At 37.9% G+C, this 22,996-nt stretch overlaps 2 protein-coding genes across 3 annotated transcripts in view; both read right to left on the bottom strand.

The window, feature by feature from the left end:
• The window catches only part of LOC113032138 (uncharacterized), a 53,681-nt gene that overhangs the window by 29,263 nt on the left and 1,422 nt on the right, over positions 1 to 22,996 (bottom strand). Inside the window, exons 2-7 of one of the 2 annotated variants that reach the window (XM_026184822.2) lie at positions 22,025 to 22,102; positions 20,640 to 20,756; positions 20,015 to 20,209; positions 19,765 to 19,928; positions 19,528 to 19,637; positions 18,874 to 19,415 (exon numbers count right to left, since the gene is read on the bottom strand). In XM_026184822.2, coding sequence (XP_026040607.2) covers positions 19,289 to 19,415; positions 19,528 to 19,637; positions 19,765 to 19,928; positions 20,015 to 20,209; positions 20,640 to 20,756; positions 22,025 to 22,102 — 791 coding nt within the window. In that variant the 3' untranslated portion in view covers positions 18,874 to 19,288. Of the gene's footprint in view, positions 1 to 18,873; positions 19,416 to 19,527; positions 19,638 to 19,764; positions 19,929 to 20,014; positions 20,210 to 20,639; positions 20,757 to 22,024; positions 22,103 to 22,996 lie in introns of those variants that run through there. The other variant, XM_080308469.1, reaches the window with a different exon arrangement.
• On the bottom strand, positions 907 to 7,249 carry LOC113032139 (C-type lectin domain family 12 member B-like). Its single transcript, XM_026184824.2, has 8 exons — positions 6,853 to 7,249; positions 4,499 to 4,576; positions 4,138 to 4,236; positions 3,669 to 3,755; positions 3,428 to 3,592; positions 3,093 to 3,256; positions 2,847 to 2,959; positions 907 to 2,730 (listed from the first exon to the last, which is right to left on the bottom strand). Exons 1-8 carry the CDS (start codon positions 6,917 to 6,919, stop codon positions 2,613 to 2,615), a joined length of 891 nt encoding a protein of 296 aa, XP_026040609.1. The 5' UTR covers positions 6,920 to 7,249; the 3' UTR covers positions 907 to 2,612.

Raw genomic sequence — 22,996 nt, 5'->3', positions numbered from 1 at the left:
TTATGTTTTGACTTATGATTGGTTTTGTGATCTGTGCCTTTAGTTCCCTGATTGCATAGTTGATAAGTGAATTACCTGTCAATCCACTTTTATCTCGGTGTTTGCTATCATCTGTCACTGTGTCAAGTTCGTATGTCTTTGGTTTTGGTTCTACTTCCTGTCTCATTATCTGTGATTAGTGTCAGCTGTCCCCCTACCCTTTGCCTTTTGCCTCATTATCATCTCGGTGTAAATATTATCTCAGTCGTAACTTGTCATGTTTCCCTTTTGCTGTGTGCATTCTGTATTCCTCCAACTTTGATGGGGTCCTTGATAGAGTGACAGTTTTTGGTATCTGTGTTTGACCTTCATTATTTTGTACTTGGTTTGTGTTCATCAATAAAACTGCTTTTTCAGTTTGTTCCTTTTTTCTCTTTTCCTGTATTTTTGAGTCCAATTCCTACCTGCCACACACTGAACCTTTAACGATAATCTTTATTTCTATCAGAAAGCGAAACTAGCAGAGGCATGACTTATAATTTATGCAACGCTGTTAGGTTTAGGGATTAGAGATCTGATCTACATTATCATATTAAAACTTGGGACACATCGCCAGTAGTGGACCTTGGATTCATCAGGTGTTTCAGCCATTATCACTAGACACCCTCATCCAAGGAGGCCCTGCCAGGGTTGATCAGGCCCCAGTGTGTGTCAATGGTTTATGTTAAATTGTTATTCTCTTCTTCATTCTTCTGTTTAGTTTTCTACTGTTTATTTTCTTCTATTGATTCACTGCAACTGAGAAATAATACTTATCTCTCTTTAGCCTTTATAGAGCCTGTTAGGTTTATCTAGGCACAAACCTATTGCTGGAAGAACTGAGACAATCTACTGCAGTGGCAAAAACAACACACAAGACACCAGAGCTCTTTGTGTGATCTCGTGCACGAGGGAGGTGACCGAGACCGAGCGCTGTTCCTGCCGCTTGAACCCCGTCACTCTCGGTCAGCACCTCCGTAGCACCGCTATTTATTGTGGTTACATGAATATGCAGTTTCATTAACATATGACAGCTTAAACAGGCATGTGTGTAAACAAATAGTACCAGTCTGTGTGTATTTGTAGGTATGCGTGTGTATGTGTATGTATGTGGGTGTATGTGTGTACATGGGTGTGTGTGTGTGTGTGTGTGTGTGTGTGTGTGTGTGTGTGTGTGTGTGTGTGCGTGTGTCAAAATGTGACCCTGTGAATGACTCCCCAGATAGCTGGACCAGGGAGTCCAGCAGTTCACCTAAACAAAAGGCTCTTATAGGTAAACAGATACAGTTGTGTTTTCCATACCATATACGAGAAAGAGAAGATACGACCTCTGTCGTGACCTTAGGATGTGTGTGCTATGCCAGAAAACTCTGGAAAAGGAGTGAACGTACTCTCACCTCATGGTACACAGAGTCTTAAAGACCTACTAAGGATGAGACATTTTATCAATATGCAAGCGATTTTATACCTCTAAGCATAAATGATTATATATTTCTAAGTACAAATGACAATCACAAAATATAACCCTGACAGAGCCTCACTTCTTTAAATGGATAGAAAAGGTGATAGAGAGAAGTAAGACAAAAGGGACAAGACAGGAAAGAGCAGAGAGGAGAGCCAGAAGGGGGGCGCCCGATCTGGCTGCCTACACCTCCCCGCTGGATCGGGCTGTACGCTCTACCTCCCCACTGCCTCCCAGAAAAAGGGAAGAAGAGCAGAGGGGAGAAGAGCGGTTAGCTGACTGCCTTAGCTGCCCAAGTGATGTCAGCCCTTTTTGCCATAGCCAGTGACTGGTCCTCTCAGCAGTTTTAGCTAATTCTCTTATAGCCTGCCGTTGTGCCTGTCCTCTGAACCCAATCTCTCTAAGCAGTTTTGCTGTTGTACTGGCAACAAAGCCCTGCACCCCACTTCCACCAGGCGCACCTTGATCTTCCAGCCTCTGTCCTCTGCCTCAGCTGCCAAGTTGGCATACCACAGCTTCTTACGTTCAAATGCTTCCTGAATTGCTCCCTCCCGTGGTACCGTCAGTTCAATGACGTACGCATGTTTTTGGGAGTTAGACCAAAGGACGAGGTCTGGTTGCCGAGCAGTTGTTATGATCTCTGTGGGAAAAATTAGCCTCTGATCCAGCCTCTGAAACAATTGATGTTTTAAAACAATTGTAAATCTTTTGTAAACCACAATGGCAAAAAGCATTTTTCTAAAGATGAATCTGTTTGCAGACTGAAATATGAATTATCATGATGACTGAAGTCAGTAGTAAAACCATGCATGTATCACTGTAATGCATGTATGCCAGTCAATGTAAAGTATTGGTTTAAAAGACATATTTCCTGCCCTTGTCAGCTCATGATATCTGCTGATCAGTCACAAGGCCCTCTTAGCATGCTTTCGTCATGTTATCAAAACAGCCTTGAGCCATTTGCTCATAGATATTGGACCTCTAGTGAATAGAGGGTGAAAGGGCGGCCCAGAAGGGAATAACGAAGGGAGTCGACTTTCCACCGGATTGCCAAGTGAGCTATTTGCAAATATGCAATTATATTTACAGATTACAAAAGTCTTCTGAAGTCTATCTGCGGTAATTCAAATACTTAGAGTCTCTTTTTACAAATCCATTGTTTCTTCTGGTCACAGTTCACTGATTTAAATCCTTCGTTTTGGACAGAAATTACACAGAGACCATCAGAAGGAGGCTGCTGAATCCAGGAGCTGAGGAAAAAAACAAGTTTGATTAAAGCTGATAATTATTGGTATAAAACAAAATTGATATATCCCAGATTTGGAAAAATATTATTAAATTGTTATTGACTCAAAGTTTCTCTTACTTATCAGTCAGATAACTTCCATCCACCCATGTCCATTTCCCACCTTCAGCTCTCAGACCAATCCAGTATCCATTTTCTCCTGAACTCTTCCAGCTTTTGTCACTGATATATTTCTGATGAAAGAGAAAGTTATCAGAAATACTCAAATACTTTGCTTAAAACACTGCAACACAGAGTGTATTTAGATCAAAAGAAAATGTATTTTTGTTAAATAAATTTGTGCTAATGAGCCACAGTTCTTATTACCTTTTCTGTTCCATTAATTACAACAGCCAAATCGGAAATCTTTCCTTTGCAGTTTTCTCGAGCTTCTTCCCAGGTTTTCTTCTCACCAAGTTCAGCATCATTAATTGCATAGCAGTTTGACTCAAAGTGGAGCCAGCCCTCCTGACAAGTGTTGCAAACCTTTTCTGCATGTAAAAAAAGAAAAAAAAAAAAAAAAGAAAAAAAAGAAAAAAGTAAAAATCACTTAATAAAGATCATCAGTGCACATTTATTTGACATGACCTATTTTTGTAGCTGATAGATTTGGAGCCTACTGTTATTTTCTTTGGGACAGTAGGCATCAACACTGCACTGACCTGGACCAAGACTGAGCTCCATCTTCATGAGTTTTATTTGTTCTGTTAGGTTCTGGTTTTCTGCAATGAGGTCTCTGATCTGTGTTTCAAAGGCAGTGGAGGTGTTTGTCCAGTTGAGTTGACTCCTCAATAAGTCTTTGTTCTTATGAATTAACAATGTGGTAACTGAAAAACAAAACGTAACACTTCTTTGGCTTTACACACACATTGCAGATGAACTAATTTTAAAAGTTATACTCACAATAGATGCGAAGGGCCATGATCAGTAACAGAATACCCCAGCAAATGGTTACTGATGTACAAGATTTTATACATGCACACTGCTTATCTAGGAGAAATAAATCCTTATTATAGCAATCAAACTAATTCTTACTTTTAAGATTCTAAATTGCTTGTGTCAACTTAAAATCATCAATTGGCTTTTTATAATCATAAAACCATTCTAATTAATGAACTTTTTTGTTATTGTCTAGGGAAAAACAGAAAAATCTGTTTGAAAAAGTTCAGAGGCAAAACCAAGGTGAAGCCCATATTATGGATCAAACTTCAATAACAGTGAATCCTGTACATATCAAAATGTGATTTGAGAGGATGTTGTCATTAAGCTCTTGTAAGGAAAATGCCAACAGCACACTTCCAGTTTCTAAGCAAGTTTCATATCAGTTCCTGTCGTAAAAGTAGCAGTTTTGTATTGTCTTTGTATAACTCACCATTTGTGTCAGATGGTTGTTTAGTTCCTTTGTTTTTCACGTTCATTTCTTCATATAAATTTTCTTCCTGCCTTCGTACTGAAAGACTTAAAGGGTAACCTTGTAGCAGAAGACAAAGAATGATTTCATGGCAAGAAAAAAAAAGGTAGTCAATGTGAGTAATTTGGTGGATGTCAAGTCTAGTTTGTTAGTTAAAGTGACTAACAAAAAAACTATTGTTTTTCTGTTGAGGTCACTGTCATTTGCAGATTATGAGGCACCAAATTTTCTACCCTTCCAGTTTGTAAGACAGGCTGTTTAGTACTTTGCATGATGCCTTGTAGTAAAAGTAGTGGTTTTGCATTTGCTTTGTATAACTCACCATTTGTGTCAGAAGTTTGTTTAGTTTCTTTATTTTTCATGTTCATTTCTTCAAACACGCTGTTTTCCTTCGTTTTAACTGAAAGAATTGAATGACAATGTTGTAACAGAAGACAAAGACTGTTTAAATGGCAGGTAAAAAAGAAATGCCTGATTAAGAAAGGTTAGTAATCTGATTTGTTTTGTTGGTTAAAGGGTAGTTAGTAACTAATTAATGCCAAACTAACTAAGTAACCACAGTTTTCCAAAGTATCTTTTGATTATTTTCAATGCACAAAACAGAATTCAGCAAATATGTTGACAGAATTAAGCTTCTTAAATATATTTAAGCTCTTTTTAAAAGAGTGCACAGATCAGGTGGCTGGGTTCTTCACGAAGATCTTTAACACTTCGCTGTCCCAGTCCTGCATCCCTCCATGCCTGAAGTCAGCCACATTCGTCCCACTGCCTAAACAAACCAACATTAGCAGCCTCAAAGACTACCGATTAACTTGCTCTATGACCTGTTATAATAACGTGTTTTAGAACATGGTCCGGTGCCACAGTATGTCCTGCTTGCAAACCACACTTCACCCACTTCAGTTCGCAAACAGAGGTAAGAGATCAAATGAAGACACCATTGTTACAACCCTCCACACCACCCTCTCCCACCTGGAACAACAAGGGCGTTATGCCAGACTGCTGTTTGTTGGCTTTAGCTCTTCTTTTAATATGATACTCTCAGACAGACTGACAGCAAAACTGTTGGATATTAGACTTCCTTTTACCACCTGCTGCTGTATCAGAGACTTTCTCTTGGGCCATCGACATAGAGTTAGAGTAAGTCCCCTTATTTCCTGAGCACTTTACACCGGTTCTCCACAAGGCTGTGTACTAAGTCCCCTACTGTACACTCTGCATACATATAACTGTGTCAGTACCCACCCAGACAATGCAGTCATTAAGTTGGCAGATGATACTATTGTGGTGGGGCTCATCTCTGGGGGCAAATAGACAGCATACAGAGCTGAGGTTCAGAGGCTGTCGGATTGGTGTGCAGACAACCACGTGGACCTTAACACCAACGGCCCAACCGCATCTCCATTTTCTGAGAATCCTCAGAAAAACCCACCTGCTGACTGTAGTCTTGCTCCATTGAGAGTGTGCTGACTAGTGATGGGATTTCCGGCTCTTTTGGCTCTGAACCAGCTCTTCAGGTTGTTTTGTTGCCTTAATTAATTTATTATTAACAATAATATAAAATTATGCACAAAAGGAACTGCTAATGTAAAAAAAAAGTGGTTTTATTTATATATGTTTATATATAAATATATGTGATGGGCCCTAGAGACAAAATATACAAACTCCAAAAAGCACGTACAAACTCCAAAACACATTTCTAGCTTTAACTGAACTTCCAAAACAGAGCTACCTAGATCACTTAAATTACACAATTGAAAGCATGTGTGTATTGTTTGTGTATTTATACACAAGCACTCATATATATTCAAATAATTTAAACAAATGTTCATTTACCTGTTATTACCACACACCAAATCTGGTCGTTGGTACTTCCTGGCTTGTGTAGCCACGAGGTAACAAAAGCTCAACACTGTCCTTAGCATCCTGGAGCACTTCTGTTGTCTTTTGTATGTGTTTTGAGTTTTTATGTGCTTCTGAGTTTTTACGTGTTTAGGAGTTTGTACGTGCTTTGTCTGTAGGGGCCAACGTAAATATACTTTTATTTATTCACTCCAAATAAAATGTAATAAATAAATCATATAATACAAAAACCAACTATTCACATTTCAATTTTTAACTATTTAAATTTTCAGCTTTTTCCTTTTACAAATTTAAAGTGAAACAACACAAAACACTGCAAACCACAACATAATTAAATATAAATTAAAATATGAAAATAAAAAGAAGATGCATATTCTCTGTCATATGGGCCTGCATGAATAATCTTTCTGAATCCTTTATCATCTGCAACTGAAAATAGTTGTGGATGATTACTATACCTTTCTAATGTGATGTTGTTGTCCCTGGCTCTCTTTCTTTCTCTTGCTTTTCCCTCCTGCTCTGTTCCTGTGCTACTGAGTGTAAATACCGAAGCACTTTTAGTATCTCATCCTCTTACTTGTCTTGGTTTAGGTAGTTTTTATTTACATTTATTAATAATGCAGACAAAAAACATTAAAAGAAAAAACATTGCTTGAAATGATAAAAACACAAAGATGTTGGTGTCAGCAGTCATATACTTTATACAGTAAAACATCTCCTATAATTATTAATTGTGATGTTCATCTACATGATCTACAGCGTGAGTTTGAAAATATCTTTTGCTGATGCACGTATTTGAAAAGCTTAGCTTACCTTCTGACTGGTATTGCTTTTTAGGTTTTAGATTGAATGGTGTGTTGTTAAACTTCTGCTCTGCCATTGCTGAAGTCTTTTTGTTGAGCTAAAGCTAAAGCGAATCATTTAAAAAAAAGTTGTTTCCACGCCTTTCATTTCTCTCTTTTCGTCCAACTTCTGCTTTTTACTGATATAGATGATAGGCAAGGTCAGAGAAGTTGTTTTTTTTCACAGCGTTGGTGTGACAGGATATATATTCAGCAGTAACTCATTGGGAATGTCTGCAACTTGTTCTCATTTACTTCTGTTTTCATCTGTTCCTTTCTTGATAATACCTCAAAACAAACATACACTTTTCCTTGTTAATGCAACAATTTGTCAGTGTGTTTTTTCAAATGATTTCCACAAATGGTGGTGGTCCAGCATGCACTGCATGAAAAGCAGAAAGAAAATCTGGACAGATGATCATTAGAGAGGGAAAAACATTCAGATATACAAGAGAAACTAGTGTGAACATGTAAACTCATACTTTGTCAGTTCAGAGGACAGGTTCCTTTTTCTTCCCAAGATGTCCAGCAAAAAAAATAAACCTAATGATATAGTTTTAGGAGCTATAAAAGACTAAACTTGCTTTATAATTTGAGACTATTAAATTCCCGAGGCTTTCGGGAGGTCTAGTATTTATATTGGTAGAAACCCGACAATAATACAGAGAAAATCCCAACAATTGAATAACCCCCTTTGAGGAAGCACTTGGTGAAGTGGGGAAGAAAAACTCACTTTTGAGAGAAAGAAACCTCCAACAGTATCAAGTTCATAAAGGGGCAGCCATCATCCTTCAATGAATGGTATGGTTGATGGGCAGAAAGACAGGACAAAAACCAAACTATGGATGAGAGCCAGAGATTAGCAATACAGTGCCCACTATTGGCCAAACAGCAGCAGCAACTTACAATGTCCATGTTTTAATTTACTTACTTATCTTCACAGGCTATCCAATAGATTTCTGAAGTTTGCAGATCCACTAGTTTATGGTTCACCACAGCGAAGTTTCATGCCAACAGTTATAAAGCACTTATTCCACCTATCAATTGTTTAGGTGAATCGCTACTTTATCGTGGTGAATGGGTTTGTGTGTCCCAGGGATCCCAGGGGCTATGTTGTCCGTGGGCTTCTGGTAGGGTCTCCCATGGCAAATTCGTCCTGGGTGAGGGACCAGACAAAGAGCTATTCAGAAGACTCCTATGAGTACACGATCAAGGGAAAAGTTCACACTGCCCACGATAGGGTTACCGAGGCCCCGTCCTGGAGCCAGGCCTGGGGAGTGTGCCCGAGGGCGAGTGTCTGGTGGCTGGGCATTAGTCCATGGGTGTTTAGCCAGGCACAGCCCGAAAAAGGGACATGGGCCCGTCCTCCTGCAGGCCCACCACCGCCGGAGGAGCTGTGGGGTGTCGGGTGCAATGTGTGCCTAGCCGTGGCTAGGAGAGGAGGCCCGGGTGGACCGATCCCCGGATACCTAGACTAGCTATTGGGACATGGAATGTCACCTCTCTGGTGGGGAAGGAACCTAAGTTAGTACATGAAGTTGAGAGGTACCAGCTAGATGTAGTCCGTCTCACCTTAACACACAGCTTGAACTCTGAAACCAGTTTTCTGGAGAGGGGGCTGGACTTAGTCTGGAGTTTGAGTGGGTATCTTAGTATCCCCTTGGCTTGCTGCCTCTACGTTGTGGTTTCTCCTGGTGTTCCCTGCACCTTCAGGTCGGGGATTTGGTCCTGACTGTCATCTGCGCTTATGCGCCAAATGACGGTTCAGAGTACCCAGCCTTCCTCTTGTCCCTGGGGGAGTATTTGAGGGTGCTCCACCTGGGGACTCTGTTATCAACCCGTTCTCACTCCCAAAGCGTAACATTTTACGCTAGGTGACAAATCGTCACCATATTACGTTTTCGGCTACCCACCACGTTCCTAAATGACGACCTCGGAAAAAGAGGAAATATGAGAACCGTCTGGACTGAACCTACACATGTTCGCTCTTTTTCTTCAAATCGCTTAGAAACACGCTATTTAACATCATTAAAGTCCTGGTTAAGGTCAGGAATAAGGTTATGGTCAGGGCTATGGATAAGGTTAGGTTTAGGGCTGGAATACAGGGCTGGAACGTCTATTACCGCGGGAGCGTCATTGCACTGGATTCCAGCCATAACCCGCCGCGTACCATAAGAACGCCGAAGGTCTCCTTTCGCGTTCCTCAGGAACGCCGCGGGACGTGACAAAACGTTGACATGTTACGCCTCGGGAGTGAGAACGCTCTGCTGTTATCCTACTGGGAGACTTCATCGGTCATGTGAGCAATGACTATGAGACTTGGCGGGGCATGATTTGGAGGAACTGCCTCCCGGATCTGAACCTAAGCTGTGTTTTGTTATTGGACTTTGTTTGGACTGTTGATAATTTTTATGGACAGAATTTCTAGGCGTAGCCAAGTGGTGGAAGGCTTTCACTTGGGTGGTCTCAGAATCTTTGCTTTTTGCAGATGAGGTGGTTCTGTTGGCTTCATTTGAAGTAGTGGGAATGAGAATCAGCACCTCCAAATCTGAGGCCATGGTCCTCAGCCAGATGATGAGAGACAGGTGAGAACACAGCTGAACTGAATCTGACTAATCACACACAGGAAGTGGAACGGAACAGACCGAGGCTAACATAACAAAACATGAAACAGGAAAACAGGCAAAACTGAAAATACTGACTCAATGACCCAGGATCCCTGACAAAGCCTTTTGGACTTTTTGGTATTCTGAGAAATACAAAGTGTTAAAGTCACAGATATGAATATAATATGAAGTTCTTGACTGTTGTTTTTGACTCTGTCATATGTTTCACTTTTGACAACTTCTGCTTTTAGCTGAAAAAAAAAAGTTGTCCTACAGCATGTTTGAACTTTACACTGTGTGTTCTTTTATACACCTACCAGGCACTTTATGATGCTAATACCAGGTTGTATCCTTTTTTGCCCTGAGAACTGCCTTAAATCTTCTTAGGATTCAGGAAACATTCCTCACAGGTTTCAATCCATATCAACATGGTGTGCCAATAATTTGCTTTAATATAATAATAATAATAATAATACATTTTATTTGAGGGCGCCTTTCAGAAACCCAAGGTCACCTTACAAAAAACACAATTAATAAAAGGAACAATAGTCATAAAATACATAAAATAAGTTAAAATTACAAAACAGAGTGTGACAACAGATAAAATCAGCATTAAAGCGAATAAGCCAGTTTAAACAGATGTGTTTTGAGCTGTGTCTTAAATACGGAGAGGGAGTCAATATTTCTTAGTGCAGGAGGAAGAGAGTTCCAGAGCCGAGGAGCAGAGCGACTGAAAACTCTGTTCCCCATAGTAATAAGATGTGAGGACGGAACAGTAAGATGAATAGCGGATGATGATCTGAGAGGGCGGGAAACAGTGGTGATATGGAGCAGGTCACACAAATATGAAGGAGCAGATTTATGGATACACTTGTATGCAAGAGGTAAGATTTTAAAATGTATCCTGGCTTCTATGGGCAACCAGTGAAGCTGCTGAAGAACTGGGGTAATATGAGCACTTAACGGAGTGCAAGTTATGACCCGAGCTGCAGAATTTTGAAAAAGTTGGAGTTTATGAAGGGACCTTTTAGGGAGACCAAATAGGAGGGAATTACAGTAATCAATACGGGATGTAATAAGACTATGGACAAGGATGGCAGCAGCATGGGGAGTAAGGAAGGGACGGAGTCGGTGAATATTACGTAAATGGAAGTAAGCAGACCGTGTTATGTAATTAATGTGAGACTGGAATGAAAGAGTATTATCAATTATGACACCCAAACTCTTAACCTGAGGGGAGGGGAGGGTGGGAGAATTTTCAACGTTAATGGAAAAGCTGTGGGATTTGGTTAAGATAGATGGTGTACCAACAAGTAAAACTTCAGTTTTATTACTGTTAAGTTTGAGGAAATTGGAGGAGAACCAGGATCTAATCTCAATAAGACAGTCTGAGAGGGAGGTAGGTGGGAGGGATGAATTGGGTTTAGAAGAAAGGTAGAGCTGGGTGTCATCGGCATAACAGTGAAAATTTATATTGTATTTTCGGAATATATAACCAAGAGGAAGCATATAAATAATGAATAAAAGAGGCCCCAATACTGAACCCAGTAAAGCTAAGAATACGGTCAAATACAGATATATAACAACATAAAAATACCAAAATACTGATACTTCAGACAACAGCCTTCTTTGATTTGAAGTAAAACACTATCCAGCATCAATACAGGGAACAGAAACTCAGTATACAAACAGCACTGGACTTAAGAAACCTCTTTCAGCAACACAAATGAAAACAGCCAAGTGCTACTTTAGATCTTAAATGCTGGTGTGAGTTCAATTAACTATAATTAAGTTTAATTAACTTCTGATAGCCTCTTAAAATTTATTCCTTCTTGTAAAAGTAAGATTTATCAAAAAAGACTTGTAAAGTTGGCATCTCTGAAGTGTAATTTTGATGTTTAAGTGCTGTCATTTTGGGTTTTATTAATATTCCTCGATTTAGTGTCCTTTGTGGTTTTGGTTCTCTTAATTGTTTTCTCACTATGTTATATTTTAGTTTTACTTTAGTTTTCTCTCACTGTGCCTTCCCTGTGTTTCACGTTTCTTGTTTAGTACTATTGTCTCCCTGTTCCATGTTCCCTGTCTGTCTCCCCCTGGTCTCAGTGTTAAGCTTGTGTTTTCCACTAGTAACTATTCGGATCGACTCGGCACAGTTCGCCACGGTTTTCAGAGTTTTCCATTAGGTCATAGTACCTGGCACCAAGTACTTTTTTAGTACCTGCTTGACCTGGGTTCCAAGTGATCTGAGCAGGTGACATCATCATACTACATGCCACCAAATGGTTGTTCAGTAGTGTCACTTGATGAGTCATGAGAGCATCTTATTCACAAAAATTGAAACTGCCGTTTTTGAAACCCAGCAATGGGGAAAAGTCTGATGAAAAGCCACAGAAAGAGCAGCAACTTATTACTTGCCTCGACATCCACCTTTTTTGTAGAGTTCATGTCGCATAGTAATTATGTAGCAGGATGCTTGGACACTGCTATGATGTCAACATGTTAGGTACTACCGGATTTGTGTACATGGAATCTAAGAGGGGTCCATAATCCTATTAAAAGGAGAAAAATACTCACCTTTTTTGAAAAAAGAACACGTTGATATTGCACCTTGTGAGGAAAAAAACTCCCTTTTTCAAATACATAGTGTGTTTATGGACAAGCATGGAAGGTACATTATAGTCAAGGGAATATTATTAGGTGCGGTTGTTTCTATATTGAATGTTTACTACCCCCCCCCGCCCATCTGTCTGTTTTTATGACCACAGTATTTACAGACTTTGCTGAGATGCACTCTGACATTTCTATAGTGGGGGGAGATTTCAATTGTATACTGAATCCTCTTATTGACAGGTTCCTCCACTAGCCTCTGCTTCTTTCACCACAAGCTAAGGCACTCAATTCTATCTGTGAAGACTTAGGATTTGTGGATGTATGGAGAATAAAACACCCTTTAGATGAAGTATACACGTTTTTCTCTGCACCACACAAATGCCATACTAGGATTGATTAATTTTTTAGTAAAATCAGGGGTATCATTGCACTCAGTTTTATCGTGTGAAAACTGAGTGCTGTAGCACTCAGGAGGTAGAGCAGGTCAGCTGCTGATCAGAAGGTTGGTGGTTCAATCCCTGCCTCCCCCCAGTTTGCATTCCAAATATCCTTGGGCAAGATACAGACTTGCTTTCTGATGCATCCATCGGATGAATGATAGCTAGAAAGCATAGGTAACAGGGCTTGGGTGTGTATGGGGTAAATGTGGCGTGTTGTAGAGAGCGCTTTGAGTATTCCAGGAGAGTAGAAAAGCACTATATAAGAATCAGTCCATTTACCATATTATAGTATAGTATTGTAATTTCAGACCATGCCAATGTGGTGCTGGATCTTTCTCTTAAAGGTATGGTAAATACAGCAAAAATACTGGAGGTTAAATACAGCTACTACAACTATTTTAAGGGATTATACATTTGTATCCAATTTTAACACTGAGTTTAGATGTTTATTTGTCCATCAACCGGCATTGTGGGAAACTATTAAAGCGTACACTAGAGAGATTTTTATTTCTTACTCAACTAGTAAGTGGTGGCAGAAATTGAGGAAGCAGAATCTTTTAATGACTGCGCTTAAAACAAAAGGAAGGACTTATGCTGACTCCCCCAATCCTGCCTGCACAGCAAGTGATAGCTGCAGTCAGATCAACCTTAGATACCCTTTTTACGCAAGATGAGGAGATTAACCTTAAGTTTACTAAACAAAGACTTTATGAACATGGAAAACATTTGGCATATCTTACCAAGAAATGATCAGAAGTTATTACAGCAATTTGTGATGCTCAGAGTGATCGCGTATATGACAGTGAAACCATAAATAACACCTTCAAAGAATTTTACTGCCGATTATATGCATTTGAACAACCAGTTGATGCATTGGAATTAATGGAGGATTTTTATTTTATTTATGACTTTTTAGAAGATAAAGAGGTGCCTGTGAAGATATTTTATAAGGCTTTATATCTCGCACCCTCAATGATTTCACATAGACTTAAAGACACATGGGAAAAGGCATTAGGTATAATAATTGATGATGAAGAGTGGAAAGATGTCAGGAGTTCCAAATCAGTCTTAGTCTGTAATTGTACCAAAGCAATACAGTTAAAAATTATACAAGAATGTACATATCAACGTACTGCAGACATCAATACAATCCTACCCTTTCACCCATGTGCCTCAAGTGCAAAGCAGAAATTGGTACCCTAACTCTTGGTACCCTAACTGCTTTTGGTCATGTTTGAAATTGCAAGGATTTTGGTCTAATATGTTATCTGAAATGGAGAAGATTTTGGGTTGTGAATTGGAGATGGACCCTGCGTCGCTCATACTGGGCCTCCCCAGCCAGCATTTAATATCTAAGAATAATAGGAGGTTGTATTGTATTCTCACCTATGTGATGGGGAAGAATATTCGACTGCAGTGGATTAATGAAAAAGCACCAACTATTAAAGGCTGGCAACTAGTAGTGTTGAATCTTGTGCCACTGGAATATCTTACACGTGCACTACCCTCAAAAACAGACCAATTCTTCAAGGTGTGGAACCTGATGTCTCTAATATTATGCTAGAAGGATTCTCTTGAGTGTTCAAACTACATATTACTACTGGGACCACAGGTCTGTACTGTATTGTATTTTTTTCTTTTTTTTTTTTTAGATAGATCTGATCTTTGTGTTTAGTTTTTGTTTTGTTTTTTTTGTTTTTGTTTTACACTATATTATGTTATGTAATTATGGATTGTTTGTGAAAACAATAATAACTATATTGTTATAAAAAGAAAAAAGGAAAAAAAGGTAATACCAGATTGTAATGGAAAGCCAGCCAGGCCGATCTGTGCCAAGTCGATCCGAGTAGGTACTAATGGGGACTCGTCTCCGTATTTTTCGTACTTGCTGTTTTATTTTGATAGTCCCGTGTCCTGCGTTTAGTTTATTCAGATTTGCTTCCTCGCTGTCTCCTTATGTAAGATTAGGTCCAGGTGTTTCCCTCCCGTTGCACATTCCCTCGTTACCTTCTGTGTATATATTGTATTCGTTTCCCTTTGTTTGTTGTCAGGTTATCTGTTTGTCATGCATCAAGCTAATGTACTCCATGTCCATGTCACAGTACCAGGTTTCAGGTTTCCTGTTCCCAGTGTTTAGTTTGGTTCAGTTTTCCCACTTTATTCTTGTATTTGTTCTTTTATTTGTATGTTGCTCCCCACTTTCTAATAAGCACCCCACTCTTAGTTGATATCAAGTTCTGTTTCTTCTGGGTCCCACTTCAACCTTCACACGGTCTGCCAGCACACATCTTGCTGGTTTAATTCTGTTTTTTGGCCAAAACTCCACTTTTACATATTTGAACACTGTTTTTTTTGTTGTTGTTTTTTTTAGATTATTAAAATTGACAAAACCATAGCATTTAAGGTAATTGTCCAATATTATCTTGGGAAAAAGACAGATTTGAAAGTGTTTAAAGGTAAAATTTAAAGTTTATCATATGAATCAATCATGACATCATGAGTAGGGATCAGACTGGACAAGAATTTATTGATTCCTATTCCATCTTTGATATCATTCAGTGATTTAATTCCTTCTCTTATGTTTATGTTTGTGTTTGTGTTGGTGGAATTTCCCTTCTTTGTGGTGAAGGGTGTTAGGGTCATTACTCAAAAAAGTAATGTATTACACTGAGCACATTACTTTTGTGTTTCTCCATAAAATTATCTGAAACACATTGTCCATTTAACAATAAGTCCCTCACACCAACACAAATTCCTGTTCCAATGAGGACATAGATATGATCTTTAATATTTAGGTATTAAGGTAGAAACACAAAATCAACAACAAAAAGCAAAGATGAAAACCAGCATGAAGAGGCCTTAGAAACATTAAAAGGTAGAAGTGAAGGCCTCATGCTTGTCTAATCAATTTATACACTTATGATATCTGCTTATCAGTCACAAGGTCTTTTTAGTGTGCTATTGTTATGATTTTAAAACATCCCCGAGCCATAGACACTGGATCTGTAGTGAACAGAGGGTAACTCCACAAGGGAATAATGAAAGGAGAAATATAAAATAACATATCATAAACATAAAGCAGCTAAAGTAATACTACTGTTTAAAAATGGAGATAGACACCAATTCACAAATTACAGACCTATTTCTCTACTTTCACAATTTTCAAAAATACTGGAAAAAATTTTTATCTATAGAATTGACAAATTTATAGATAAACATAAAATAATAATGGACAGTCAGTAGGGTATCAGACCAAACAGACCAACATCCATGGCATTAATTAAACTTATTGAAAATATCAACAATACTATAGATCAAAGACAATGCACAGTTGGTGTTTTCATTGACCTAAAAAAAAAACCCCGCTTTTGACACAATTAATCATGAAATATTACTTGATAAACTGGAGCACAATGACATTAGAGGAGTGGTGCTAGAGTGGATCAGGAGTTATTTGAGAGAAAGGCAACAATTTGTGAAGCCTGGTGAATATCAATAAGAGTGCCTGGACATTGTTTGTGGAGTTCCACAGGGGTCAGTATTGGGACCAAAGCTGTTTATCCTGTGCATCAACGATATATGTAAAACATCTGATATATTACAGTTTATTTTATTTGCAGATGATACAAATGTTTTTTGTGCTGGAGAGAATTCACAGCAGCTTTTGGAAATTGTCACACAAGAAATGATTAAACTGAAAACATGGTTTGACAGAAACAAGTTATCACTAAATTTGAATAAAACTACATTTATGTTATTTGGAAATTGAAAAAAAGGATGCTGGAACAAAATTGTTGATAAATAATGTTGAAGTAGAGTTTCTCATACAAAATTTCTGGGTGTGATAATAGACAACACAATCTGCTGGAAACCTCACATACAGCAAATACAAGCTAAACTGTAAAGAAGCATCTGTGTACTGAGTAAAGCTAAACATTTTTTGCCTTCCAAATCACTCTGGGTACTTTACTGTTCACTTATACTGCCATATTTGGAATACTGTGAAATACTGAATACTGAAATCTGGGGAAATACATACAAAACTTCACTTCAACCATTATGTAAAATTCAGAAAAAAGCCATCAGGATGATTACTAAAGCAGGATTTAGAGACCACACTAATATTATGTTCTTGAAATTAAAAAATGTTGAAGTTTATGAATCTTATAAAATATAAAACTGTAAAAAATTATGTACAAAGCCAGATACAATATGTTACCAGGAAATGTACAGATGATGTTTTTTGACAGAGACTGTGAATTGAGGGGAAAATTAAATCTGAAGACTCTTAAAGCACGGACAAAGGTTAAACCTTTTGTATTACCATTTGTGGGGTAAAACTGTGGAACAGTTTTCCTGTGGACCTACTGCAATGTTCAAGCATTAGTCAGTTCATAAAGATGTTTCAAAAACTGCTTTTGGAAGAATATGAAACTGATAAAGTTGATGACCCATTGTATATATAACTATGCTAAATTGCATCAAAATTATATCTATCACTGTAGCTATTTTTATACATTTCCTTCATTCCTTGTTTATTGTGTGGGGTAAGTAATGAAGGAATTAGGGGTAACAGTGAAAAGTGGGATTCAACAGAATGTTGAGCAAGGGGTAGGGTTTAATAAGTATGTATATACTTCTTCCTACTCCATTTCAGACTTAATAATTGTAATTTGATATCATTTAGACTTTGTTTTATTTTATTTATTTTCTTTCTCTTTGTTTTGTCTGAGCATATACGTGTGTATTTACATATATATTCATATTTGTACATGTAAATGCAAATATGTGTATTTCTATATATTGTTTTTTCTGTATATGTCTGAAATAAAGATACAATACAATACTAATACATTATTACCAGTTTTCTCCTTGTGCAGGTCCATGGACAGGTGATTTTCCAGTGTCTGATGATGAACTGCCTCTATGTGGTTAAGAGACTAAAATAATGTTGTACATGTTTCTTATCTGTCACAAATAGTTCTTTAACTTCTTTAACGACTGAGCCTTTGCTTTGGATTTGATAACTAAAGTCTCCATCCTAAAATGGATGGATTAGATTGAAATCTCTGATTATTCACTCTGAGTTATTCTTCGACACTACAATAGGCCATCCAACTAATTAGGTTGCTTTTGAAAGTAACATTGTAATATTTATCCAATTGAATTGTGGTTTGCAAATGTAGAAAGAGTTGATGACATTTGCAGGCAGCATGTTCAATTAATATTAATTACAAGGCATGCCTGCATGACATCATGACTGGGAGCTGAGCCTCATCTAAAGGTTTGAACCTAGAATTGCCCCAGAACTCACACATAAGATTTAGACAGATATTAGATTTGTGGTGGATAGAGTCATTTTTGTCTGTATAATGTGCCTTCCAGTGAACACTTTTGTTTAAGATTAAGTTCTCAGTCTAAAAGCAAGATTTCTGTTTTGAATGATTTAAATTAGAAAAGCTTTTAAATATTCCCAACCTCAGAAAAAAATCTTTTCTGCACATTCAAAACATGTGGCACATTTAGGAATAGCTAGCAAGCTAATAAATAACTGGTTTTTCAGACATTTTTAGAAAAATTGGGATTAGTGGAACATGATGGAGTTTATGTGGATCCGATTTTTCTAATAACCATTCTGAGCTTCAGAGTTCTTGCTTCTGGCAAATACGTCTGTATGTGTGTGTGCGGCGGCAAGTGTGCATTGTGAGGACATGGCTGGTTTTGCACCTTCTAGCTCACACACCTGGTCACAATCACGCAACTACTTCTGATGATCCTGTGCAGGCAGCTTCATAAGAAAGTAGCAGAAGATCAGATATCACCGAGTGAAACACTTCATAGAAGCCTGGCTTCTATTCTTGTTGCTGTGACAACTGTTTGCTAAGAAATTCTTACCTGTCTGTCCCTGTGACCAGGTTTGTGTGGAGATTGCCTGACACGGAGTAGTGAGGTGATTCTAGTTTGGATTTGGGAATGTGTGGATTCTGTCTGAATTTTGTGGAAGCCTCAAGGAGAGTGGACTGGTAGTGTGTTGACCCTTTTGACCTGTGTTCATCATCCACCATGTTAGCACCGTTGCCTCACAGCAAGAAGGTCCTGAGTTCAGTTCCACCATCAGTCTTTCTGTGTGGAGTTTGCATGTTCTCCGCATGATGGCATGGATTCGCTCCGGGTACTCCAGCTTTCTCCAGTAGTCCAAAGACATGCAGTTAGTGGGGATAGGATAATTGGAAACTCTAAATTGCCCATAGGTGTGAATATGAGTGCAAATGGTTGTCTATGTGTTACCCTACAACAGACTGGCGACCTGTCCAAGGATAAGCGGCAGAGAATGAATGAATGGATGGTTTTAATCAAGTTAAGAACAACATTCAGATGTGGAAGGAGGAGAGCCGGCACTACACTGTCAAGATCTGCTATTGAGCAACAGCAAAGAACAGGAAGTTCAGCTTATTTTGTTCAGTACTGTTTGTTTGTTTCTTTTGTTCGGTTGGTTGATTTTTTTTACAACAACAATTGTCACTTAAATATAGAAATGCCAGAATACAGATACTTTAGACAACCACTGTCTTTGATGGGAAGTAATGCAGTGCCCTCTGCTGGGCAAACAAAATCAGTACAGTTTTGTTAAACTTTTTTTTGTGTAAACTCAATTTTAAAAAAAAATCTATTTAAAGATTTCATTAATAGTAATATCATTGTTTTTTTGTATTTAGAATCTCCACCAGTCATGATATTTTTACTGCAGTATTCAAACAACTACAGCTTTCTTTTTGCAGATCCATCTGAACTTCTCATTACAGTTCACTGATTTAAATCCTACGTTTTGGACAGAGATTGCACAGTGACCATCAGAAGGAAGCTGGTCGATCCAGGAGCTGAGGAAAACAAGAATTCTGCTCAAGGCTGATGGACACTGGTACACTGTAATTGATTTATCACAGATTTTGGAAATACTTGAAATTTCTATTGATTCAAAGTGTGTCTTACCTATTAGTCAGATTCCTTCCATCCAGCCATTTCCATTTCCCATCTTTAACTCTCAGACCAATCCAGTATCCTTTGTTTTCATATTCCCAACTCTTTTCACTGACAGTTTTCTGAGGACAAAGAGAAAGTTGTCAGAGTTATTTAAACAATTTGCTCTAAGAAAGCTTTCAAGCTAAAGAAATTACATTTTTATTTTCATGAAGTCTGTCATAAAGTGTCCCACAGTTTTCTCAGTACCTTTTCTTCTTCATTAATAACAACAGGTAAATCTGAACTCTTTTCTCTGCAGTTTTCTTGAGCTTCTTCCCAGGTTTTCCATTCATCACGTTCAGGATTATTAACTGCATAGCAGCTGGACTCAACATGATCCCATCCATTCTGACAAGGCTTACATGCTCTGTCTGCAAGGATAGAGCTCAGTTAATAAACATCACTGCATATTTCTGTTAAATTTGGTATTTTTGTACATGATATATTTGGAACATACTGTTATTTTCTTTGGGACAGTAGGCATCAATGCTCCACTGAGATCGACTAATATTGAGATTGTTCCATGATATGTCACGTATTTGTTCTGTTAGATTTTCCTTCTCTGTCTCCAGCCCCTTATTCTGAGCCTCCAACTGCTCATTTTTCTCTCTAAGGCTGTGGTTTTCTGCAGTCAGGTTCATCACCTGTTTTTCTAACAGAATAGAGTCTCATGTTAGGTCGCATCATACATGTTTTTTTCTTATGGATTGTCTTAAAAAACGCTGCATTCACTGTTATTATAGAATATTGCTTATTATTGTATCTCAAATCACATATACACAGATTTTGTGTGAAATCATTTCAGTGTTGCATCTTTTTTTTGTGGAAGGTTGACTCTAAAGATAAAAAACTAATCACAAAAATATTACATGTAGTCAAAATTGTATTCATTAAAATGTATCTTTTGCTTTTTTCTCTTCAGTAATTAGTTTTTTTCCAGAAATGACATTTTTTTCCTTTTACAAATACTAACAGAAATTAGTTTAAGTATGACTGTTAAGTTGTTTTAAAAAAAAAAGGCTTTAAAATCTGTCTGAGCTCTAAAGTGAGTGTATGTATTGACTGATCTTTTTCATACTTACGGTATACTGTGACTGCTATGATGCCCAACACCAAAATGACACAAAATGTGCCCAAACAACAGGCCAACTGCTGATAGTGATGACGTCTACTGTCTGATCTCTCGTCAATCGAGACGTCTACAGGACAGAAATATATTGCTTTACTTACTTTACATTCATTGCTTGAATGAATGAATGTCATTATTATTTACTGGTTATTAAAAGTTGCATACATTTCCAGAGAAAAAAATCTGAAAAAATAAGTATTATATTTAATCTTGCAATGCTCAAGTCTCATATCGGCTCTAAAATGCACATGTACACACTGTTTTTTAAAGTAAATAAATAATTTTCTGCCAATAAATAATCCAGTTTTAAACAGATATTTCTATAAATGGGAAATGGTAAAATTCAATGTGTGGTTAAAAAATAAGAGAACAATTCTTGAAAAATTAATACAGACAACTCCTTTACAGTGGTTGGTCCCTCGTTTGTCGCGGGATTTACGTTCTAAAAATAACCCGCGATAAGTGAAATCATGGTAGGTCAAACCAAGTAGTCAACTTTATTTTTTACAATTACTATAGGTGTTTTACGGCTGTAAAACGCCTCACTACACACTACATACTCAGACAGGCATGAACATTTTTACACTTTTCTCTCTTGTTTAACCTCCTAAGACCTGAACTCTTCCACAGCATGCATTTTTAATTTCTCTTTGATATTTGGCCATATTGGGGTATGAATGTAAAAACAAAGAATTACCAGATTTTTTTTTTTTTTTTTACCTCATTTTACCTCCACATATAAGGATATTCATTTAAAATTTTGATAGAACAGTAGCAGTATAATGTCCTCATAAGTGGATATCAGGCCCTTGTAGAGCAAAATTGAGTATTTTGGTATAAATAACCCAAAATGTGATGTCCACATATGTGGACGCCAGGTCGTAGGAGGTTAAACATTCTCAAATTTCAAACTGGTAGAAAAATAAGTCCAGTAGCCTATTATAGAGTGAAACCAAAGGCAGCTGCAGCTGCCTTTGACGGTGCAAACCATTTTGTTAACATTGTTGTGTTTGTTGGAGAGAAAACTTACAAACATATAGTACAGCACTTCAGAGTCACATTGCTAGCGATCGAAGATTTATGTAAATTTGACAAGCTGAACGCATTCTGTACTGTATGAGGCCTGCTCTCCCCTGTCTTTTACAATGAAAGCCTTTATAGAGTGTACTCTCCTACCAACCCTTATGAACATGAAGGATAATAGCATGAAAACACACTGTAAATGAATTTAGAAGCTGATTAGTACTCATCACCACATCTTGTAGTAAAAGTTTTAAAAAATCTTTGCAGTGTTAGACATGATTACAGGTGGATTTGTGATTTCTTTTTATTACTCACTGTTTGTGTCAGGAGTTTGTTCCGTTGCTTTATGTTTCACTTTCACATCATCATAAATGGTTTCCTCCTCTTTTTTAACTGAAAGGTTTAAAGATTTATTAGTATTCACAAATATAGGACTTTATAATGCCTATTTAGTAGTTTGTTTAACTTTCTTTTATTCATTAATACAACAAAAAAGATAAATGCAGCAGATGTCCATATAGATATGTGTATAAATATACATTACCAGCCATTTAATGATCTTTCTTTATTTTCATGATTATTTATATTGTAGATTCTAACTGAAGGAATGCACCTATGAATGAACACAGATGGAATTATCTAGTAAACAAAAAAGTGTGAAATAACTCAAAACATGTTTAATATCCTTGATTCTTTAAAATATCCACCCTTTGCTTTGATCACTGCTTTGCACAGTCGTGCCATTCTCTCAATGAGCTTCATGAGGTCGTCACCTGAAGTGGATTTCCAACAGTCTTGAAGGAGTTCCCAGAGATGCTGAGCAATTATTGGCCCTCTTGCTTCACTCTGCGGTCCATCTCATCCAGAACCATCTCGGCTGGGTTTAGGTCAGATGACTCTGGAGGCCAGGCCAACTGGTGCAGCACTCCATCGCTCTCCTTCTTGGTGAAATATTCCTTACACAGCCTGGAGGTGTGTTTGGGGTCATTGTTCTGTTGAAAAATAAATGATGCTCCAACTAAACGCGAACCAGATGTGATGTCATGTAGCTACAGGATGCTGTGATAGCCATGCTGGTCCAGTGTGCCTTCAGTTTTGATTAAATCTCCAACAGTGTCACCAACAAAGCACAACCTCAATTTGGACTCACCAGACCAAAGCACAGGTTTCCACTGGTCTAATGTCCATTCCTTGTGTTTCTATTTGACTATAAAGGCCTGATTTGCGCAGTTTCCTTCAACAGTTAATGTACAGATGTGTCTGCTACTGGAACTCTGGGTGGCATTT

The sequence above is a fragment of the Astatotilapia calliptera genome, chromosome 11 (assembly GCF_964374335.1).
Source record: "Astatotilapia calliptera chromosome 11, fAstCal68.1, whole genome shotgun sequence".
In the NCBI taxonomy this organism is placed as follows: domain Eukaryota; kingdom Metazoa; phylum Chordata; class Actinopteri; order Cichliformes; family Cichlidae; genus Astatotilapia; species Astatotilapia calliptera.
This window is presented reverse-complemented; position numbering and strand designations above follow the sequence as displayed.

Coding starts and splice junctions, on each gene's coding strand:
- LOC113032139 (XM_026184824.2), bottom strand. CDS start 6,919: ATGGCAGAGCAGAAGTTTAACAACACACCATTCAATCTAAAACCTAAA. Junction 3,756..4,137: donor ACAACCATCTGACACAAATG/GTGAGTTATACA, acceptor TATTTCTCCTAG/ATAAGCAGTGTGCATGTATA. Junction 2,960..3,092: donor TAATTAATGGAACAGAAAAG/GTAATAAGAACT, acceptor CTCTTTCATCAG/AAATATATCAGTGACAAAAG.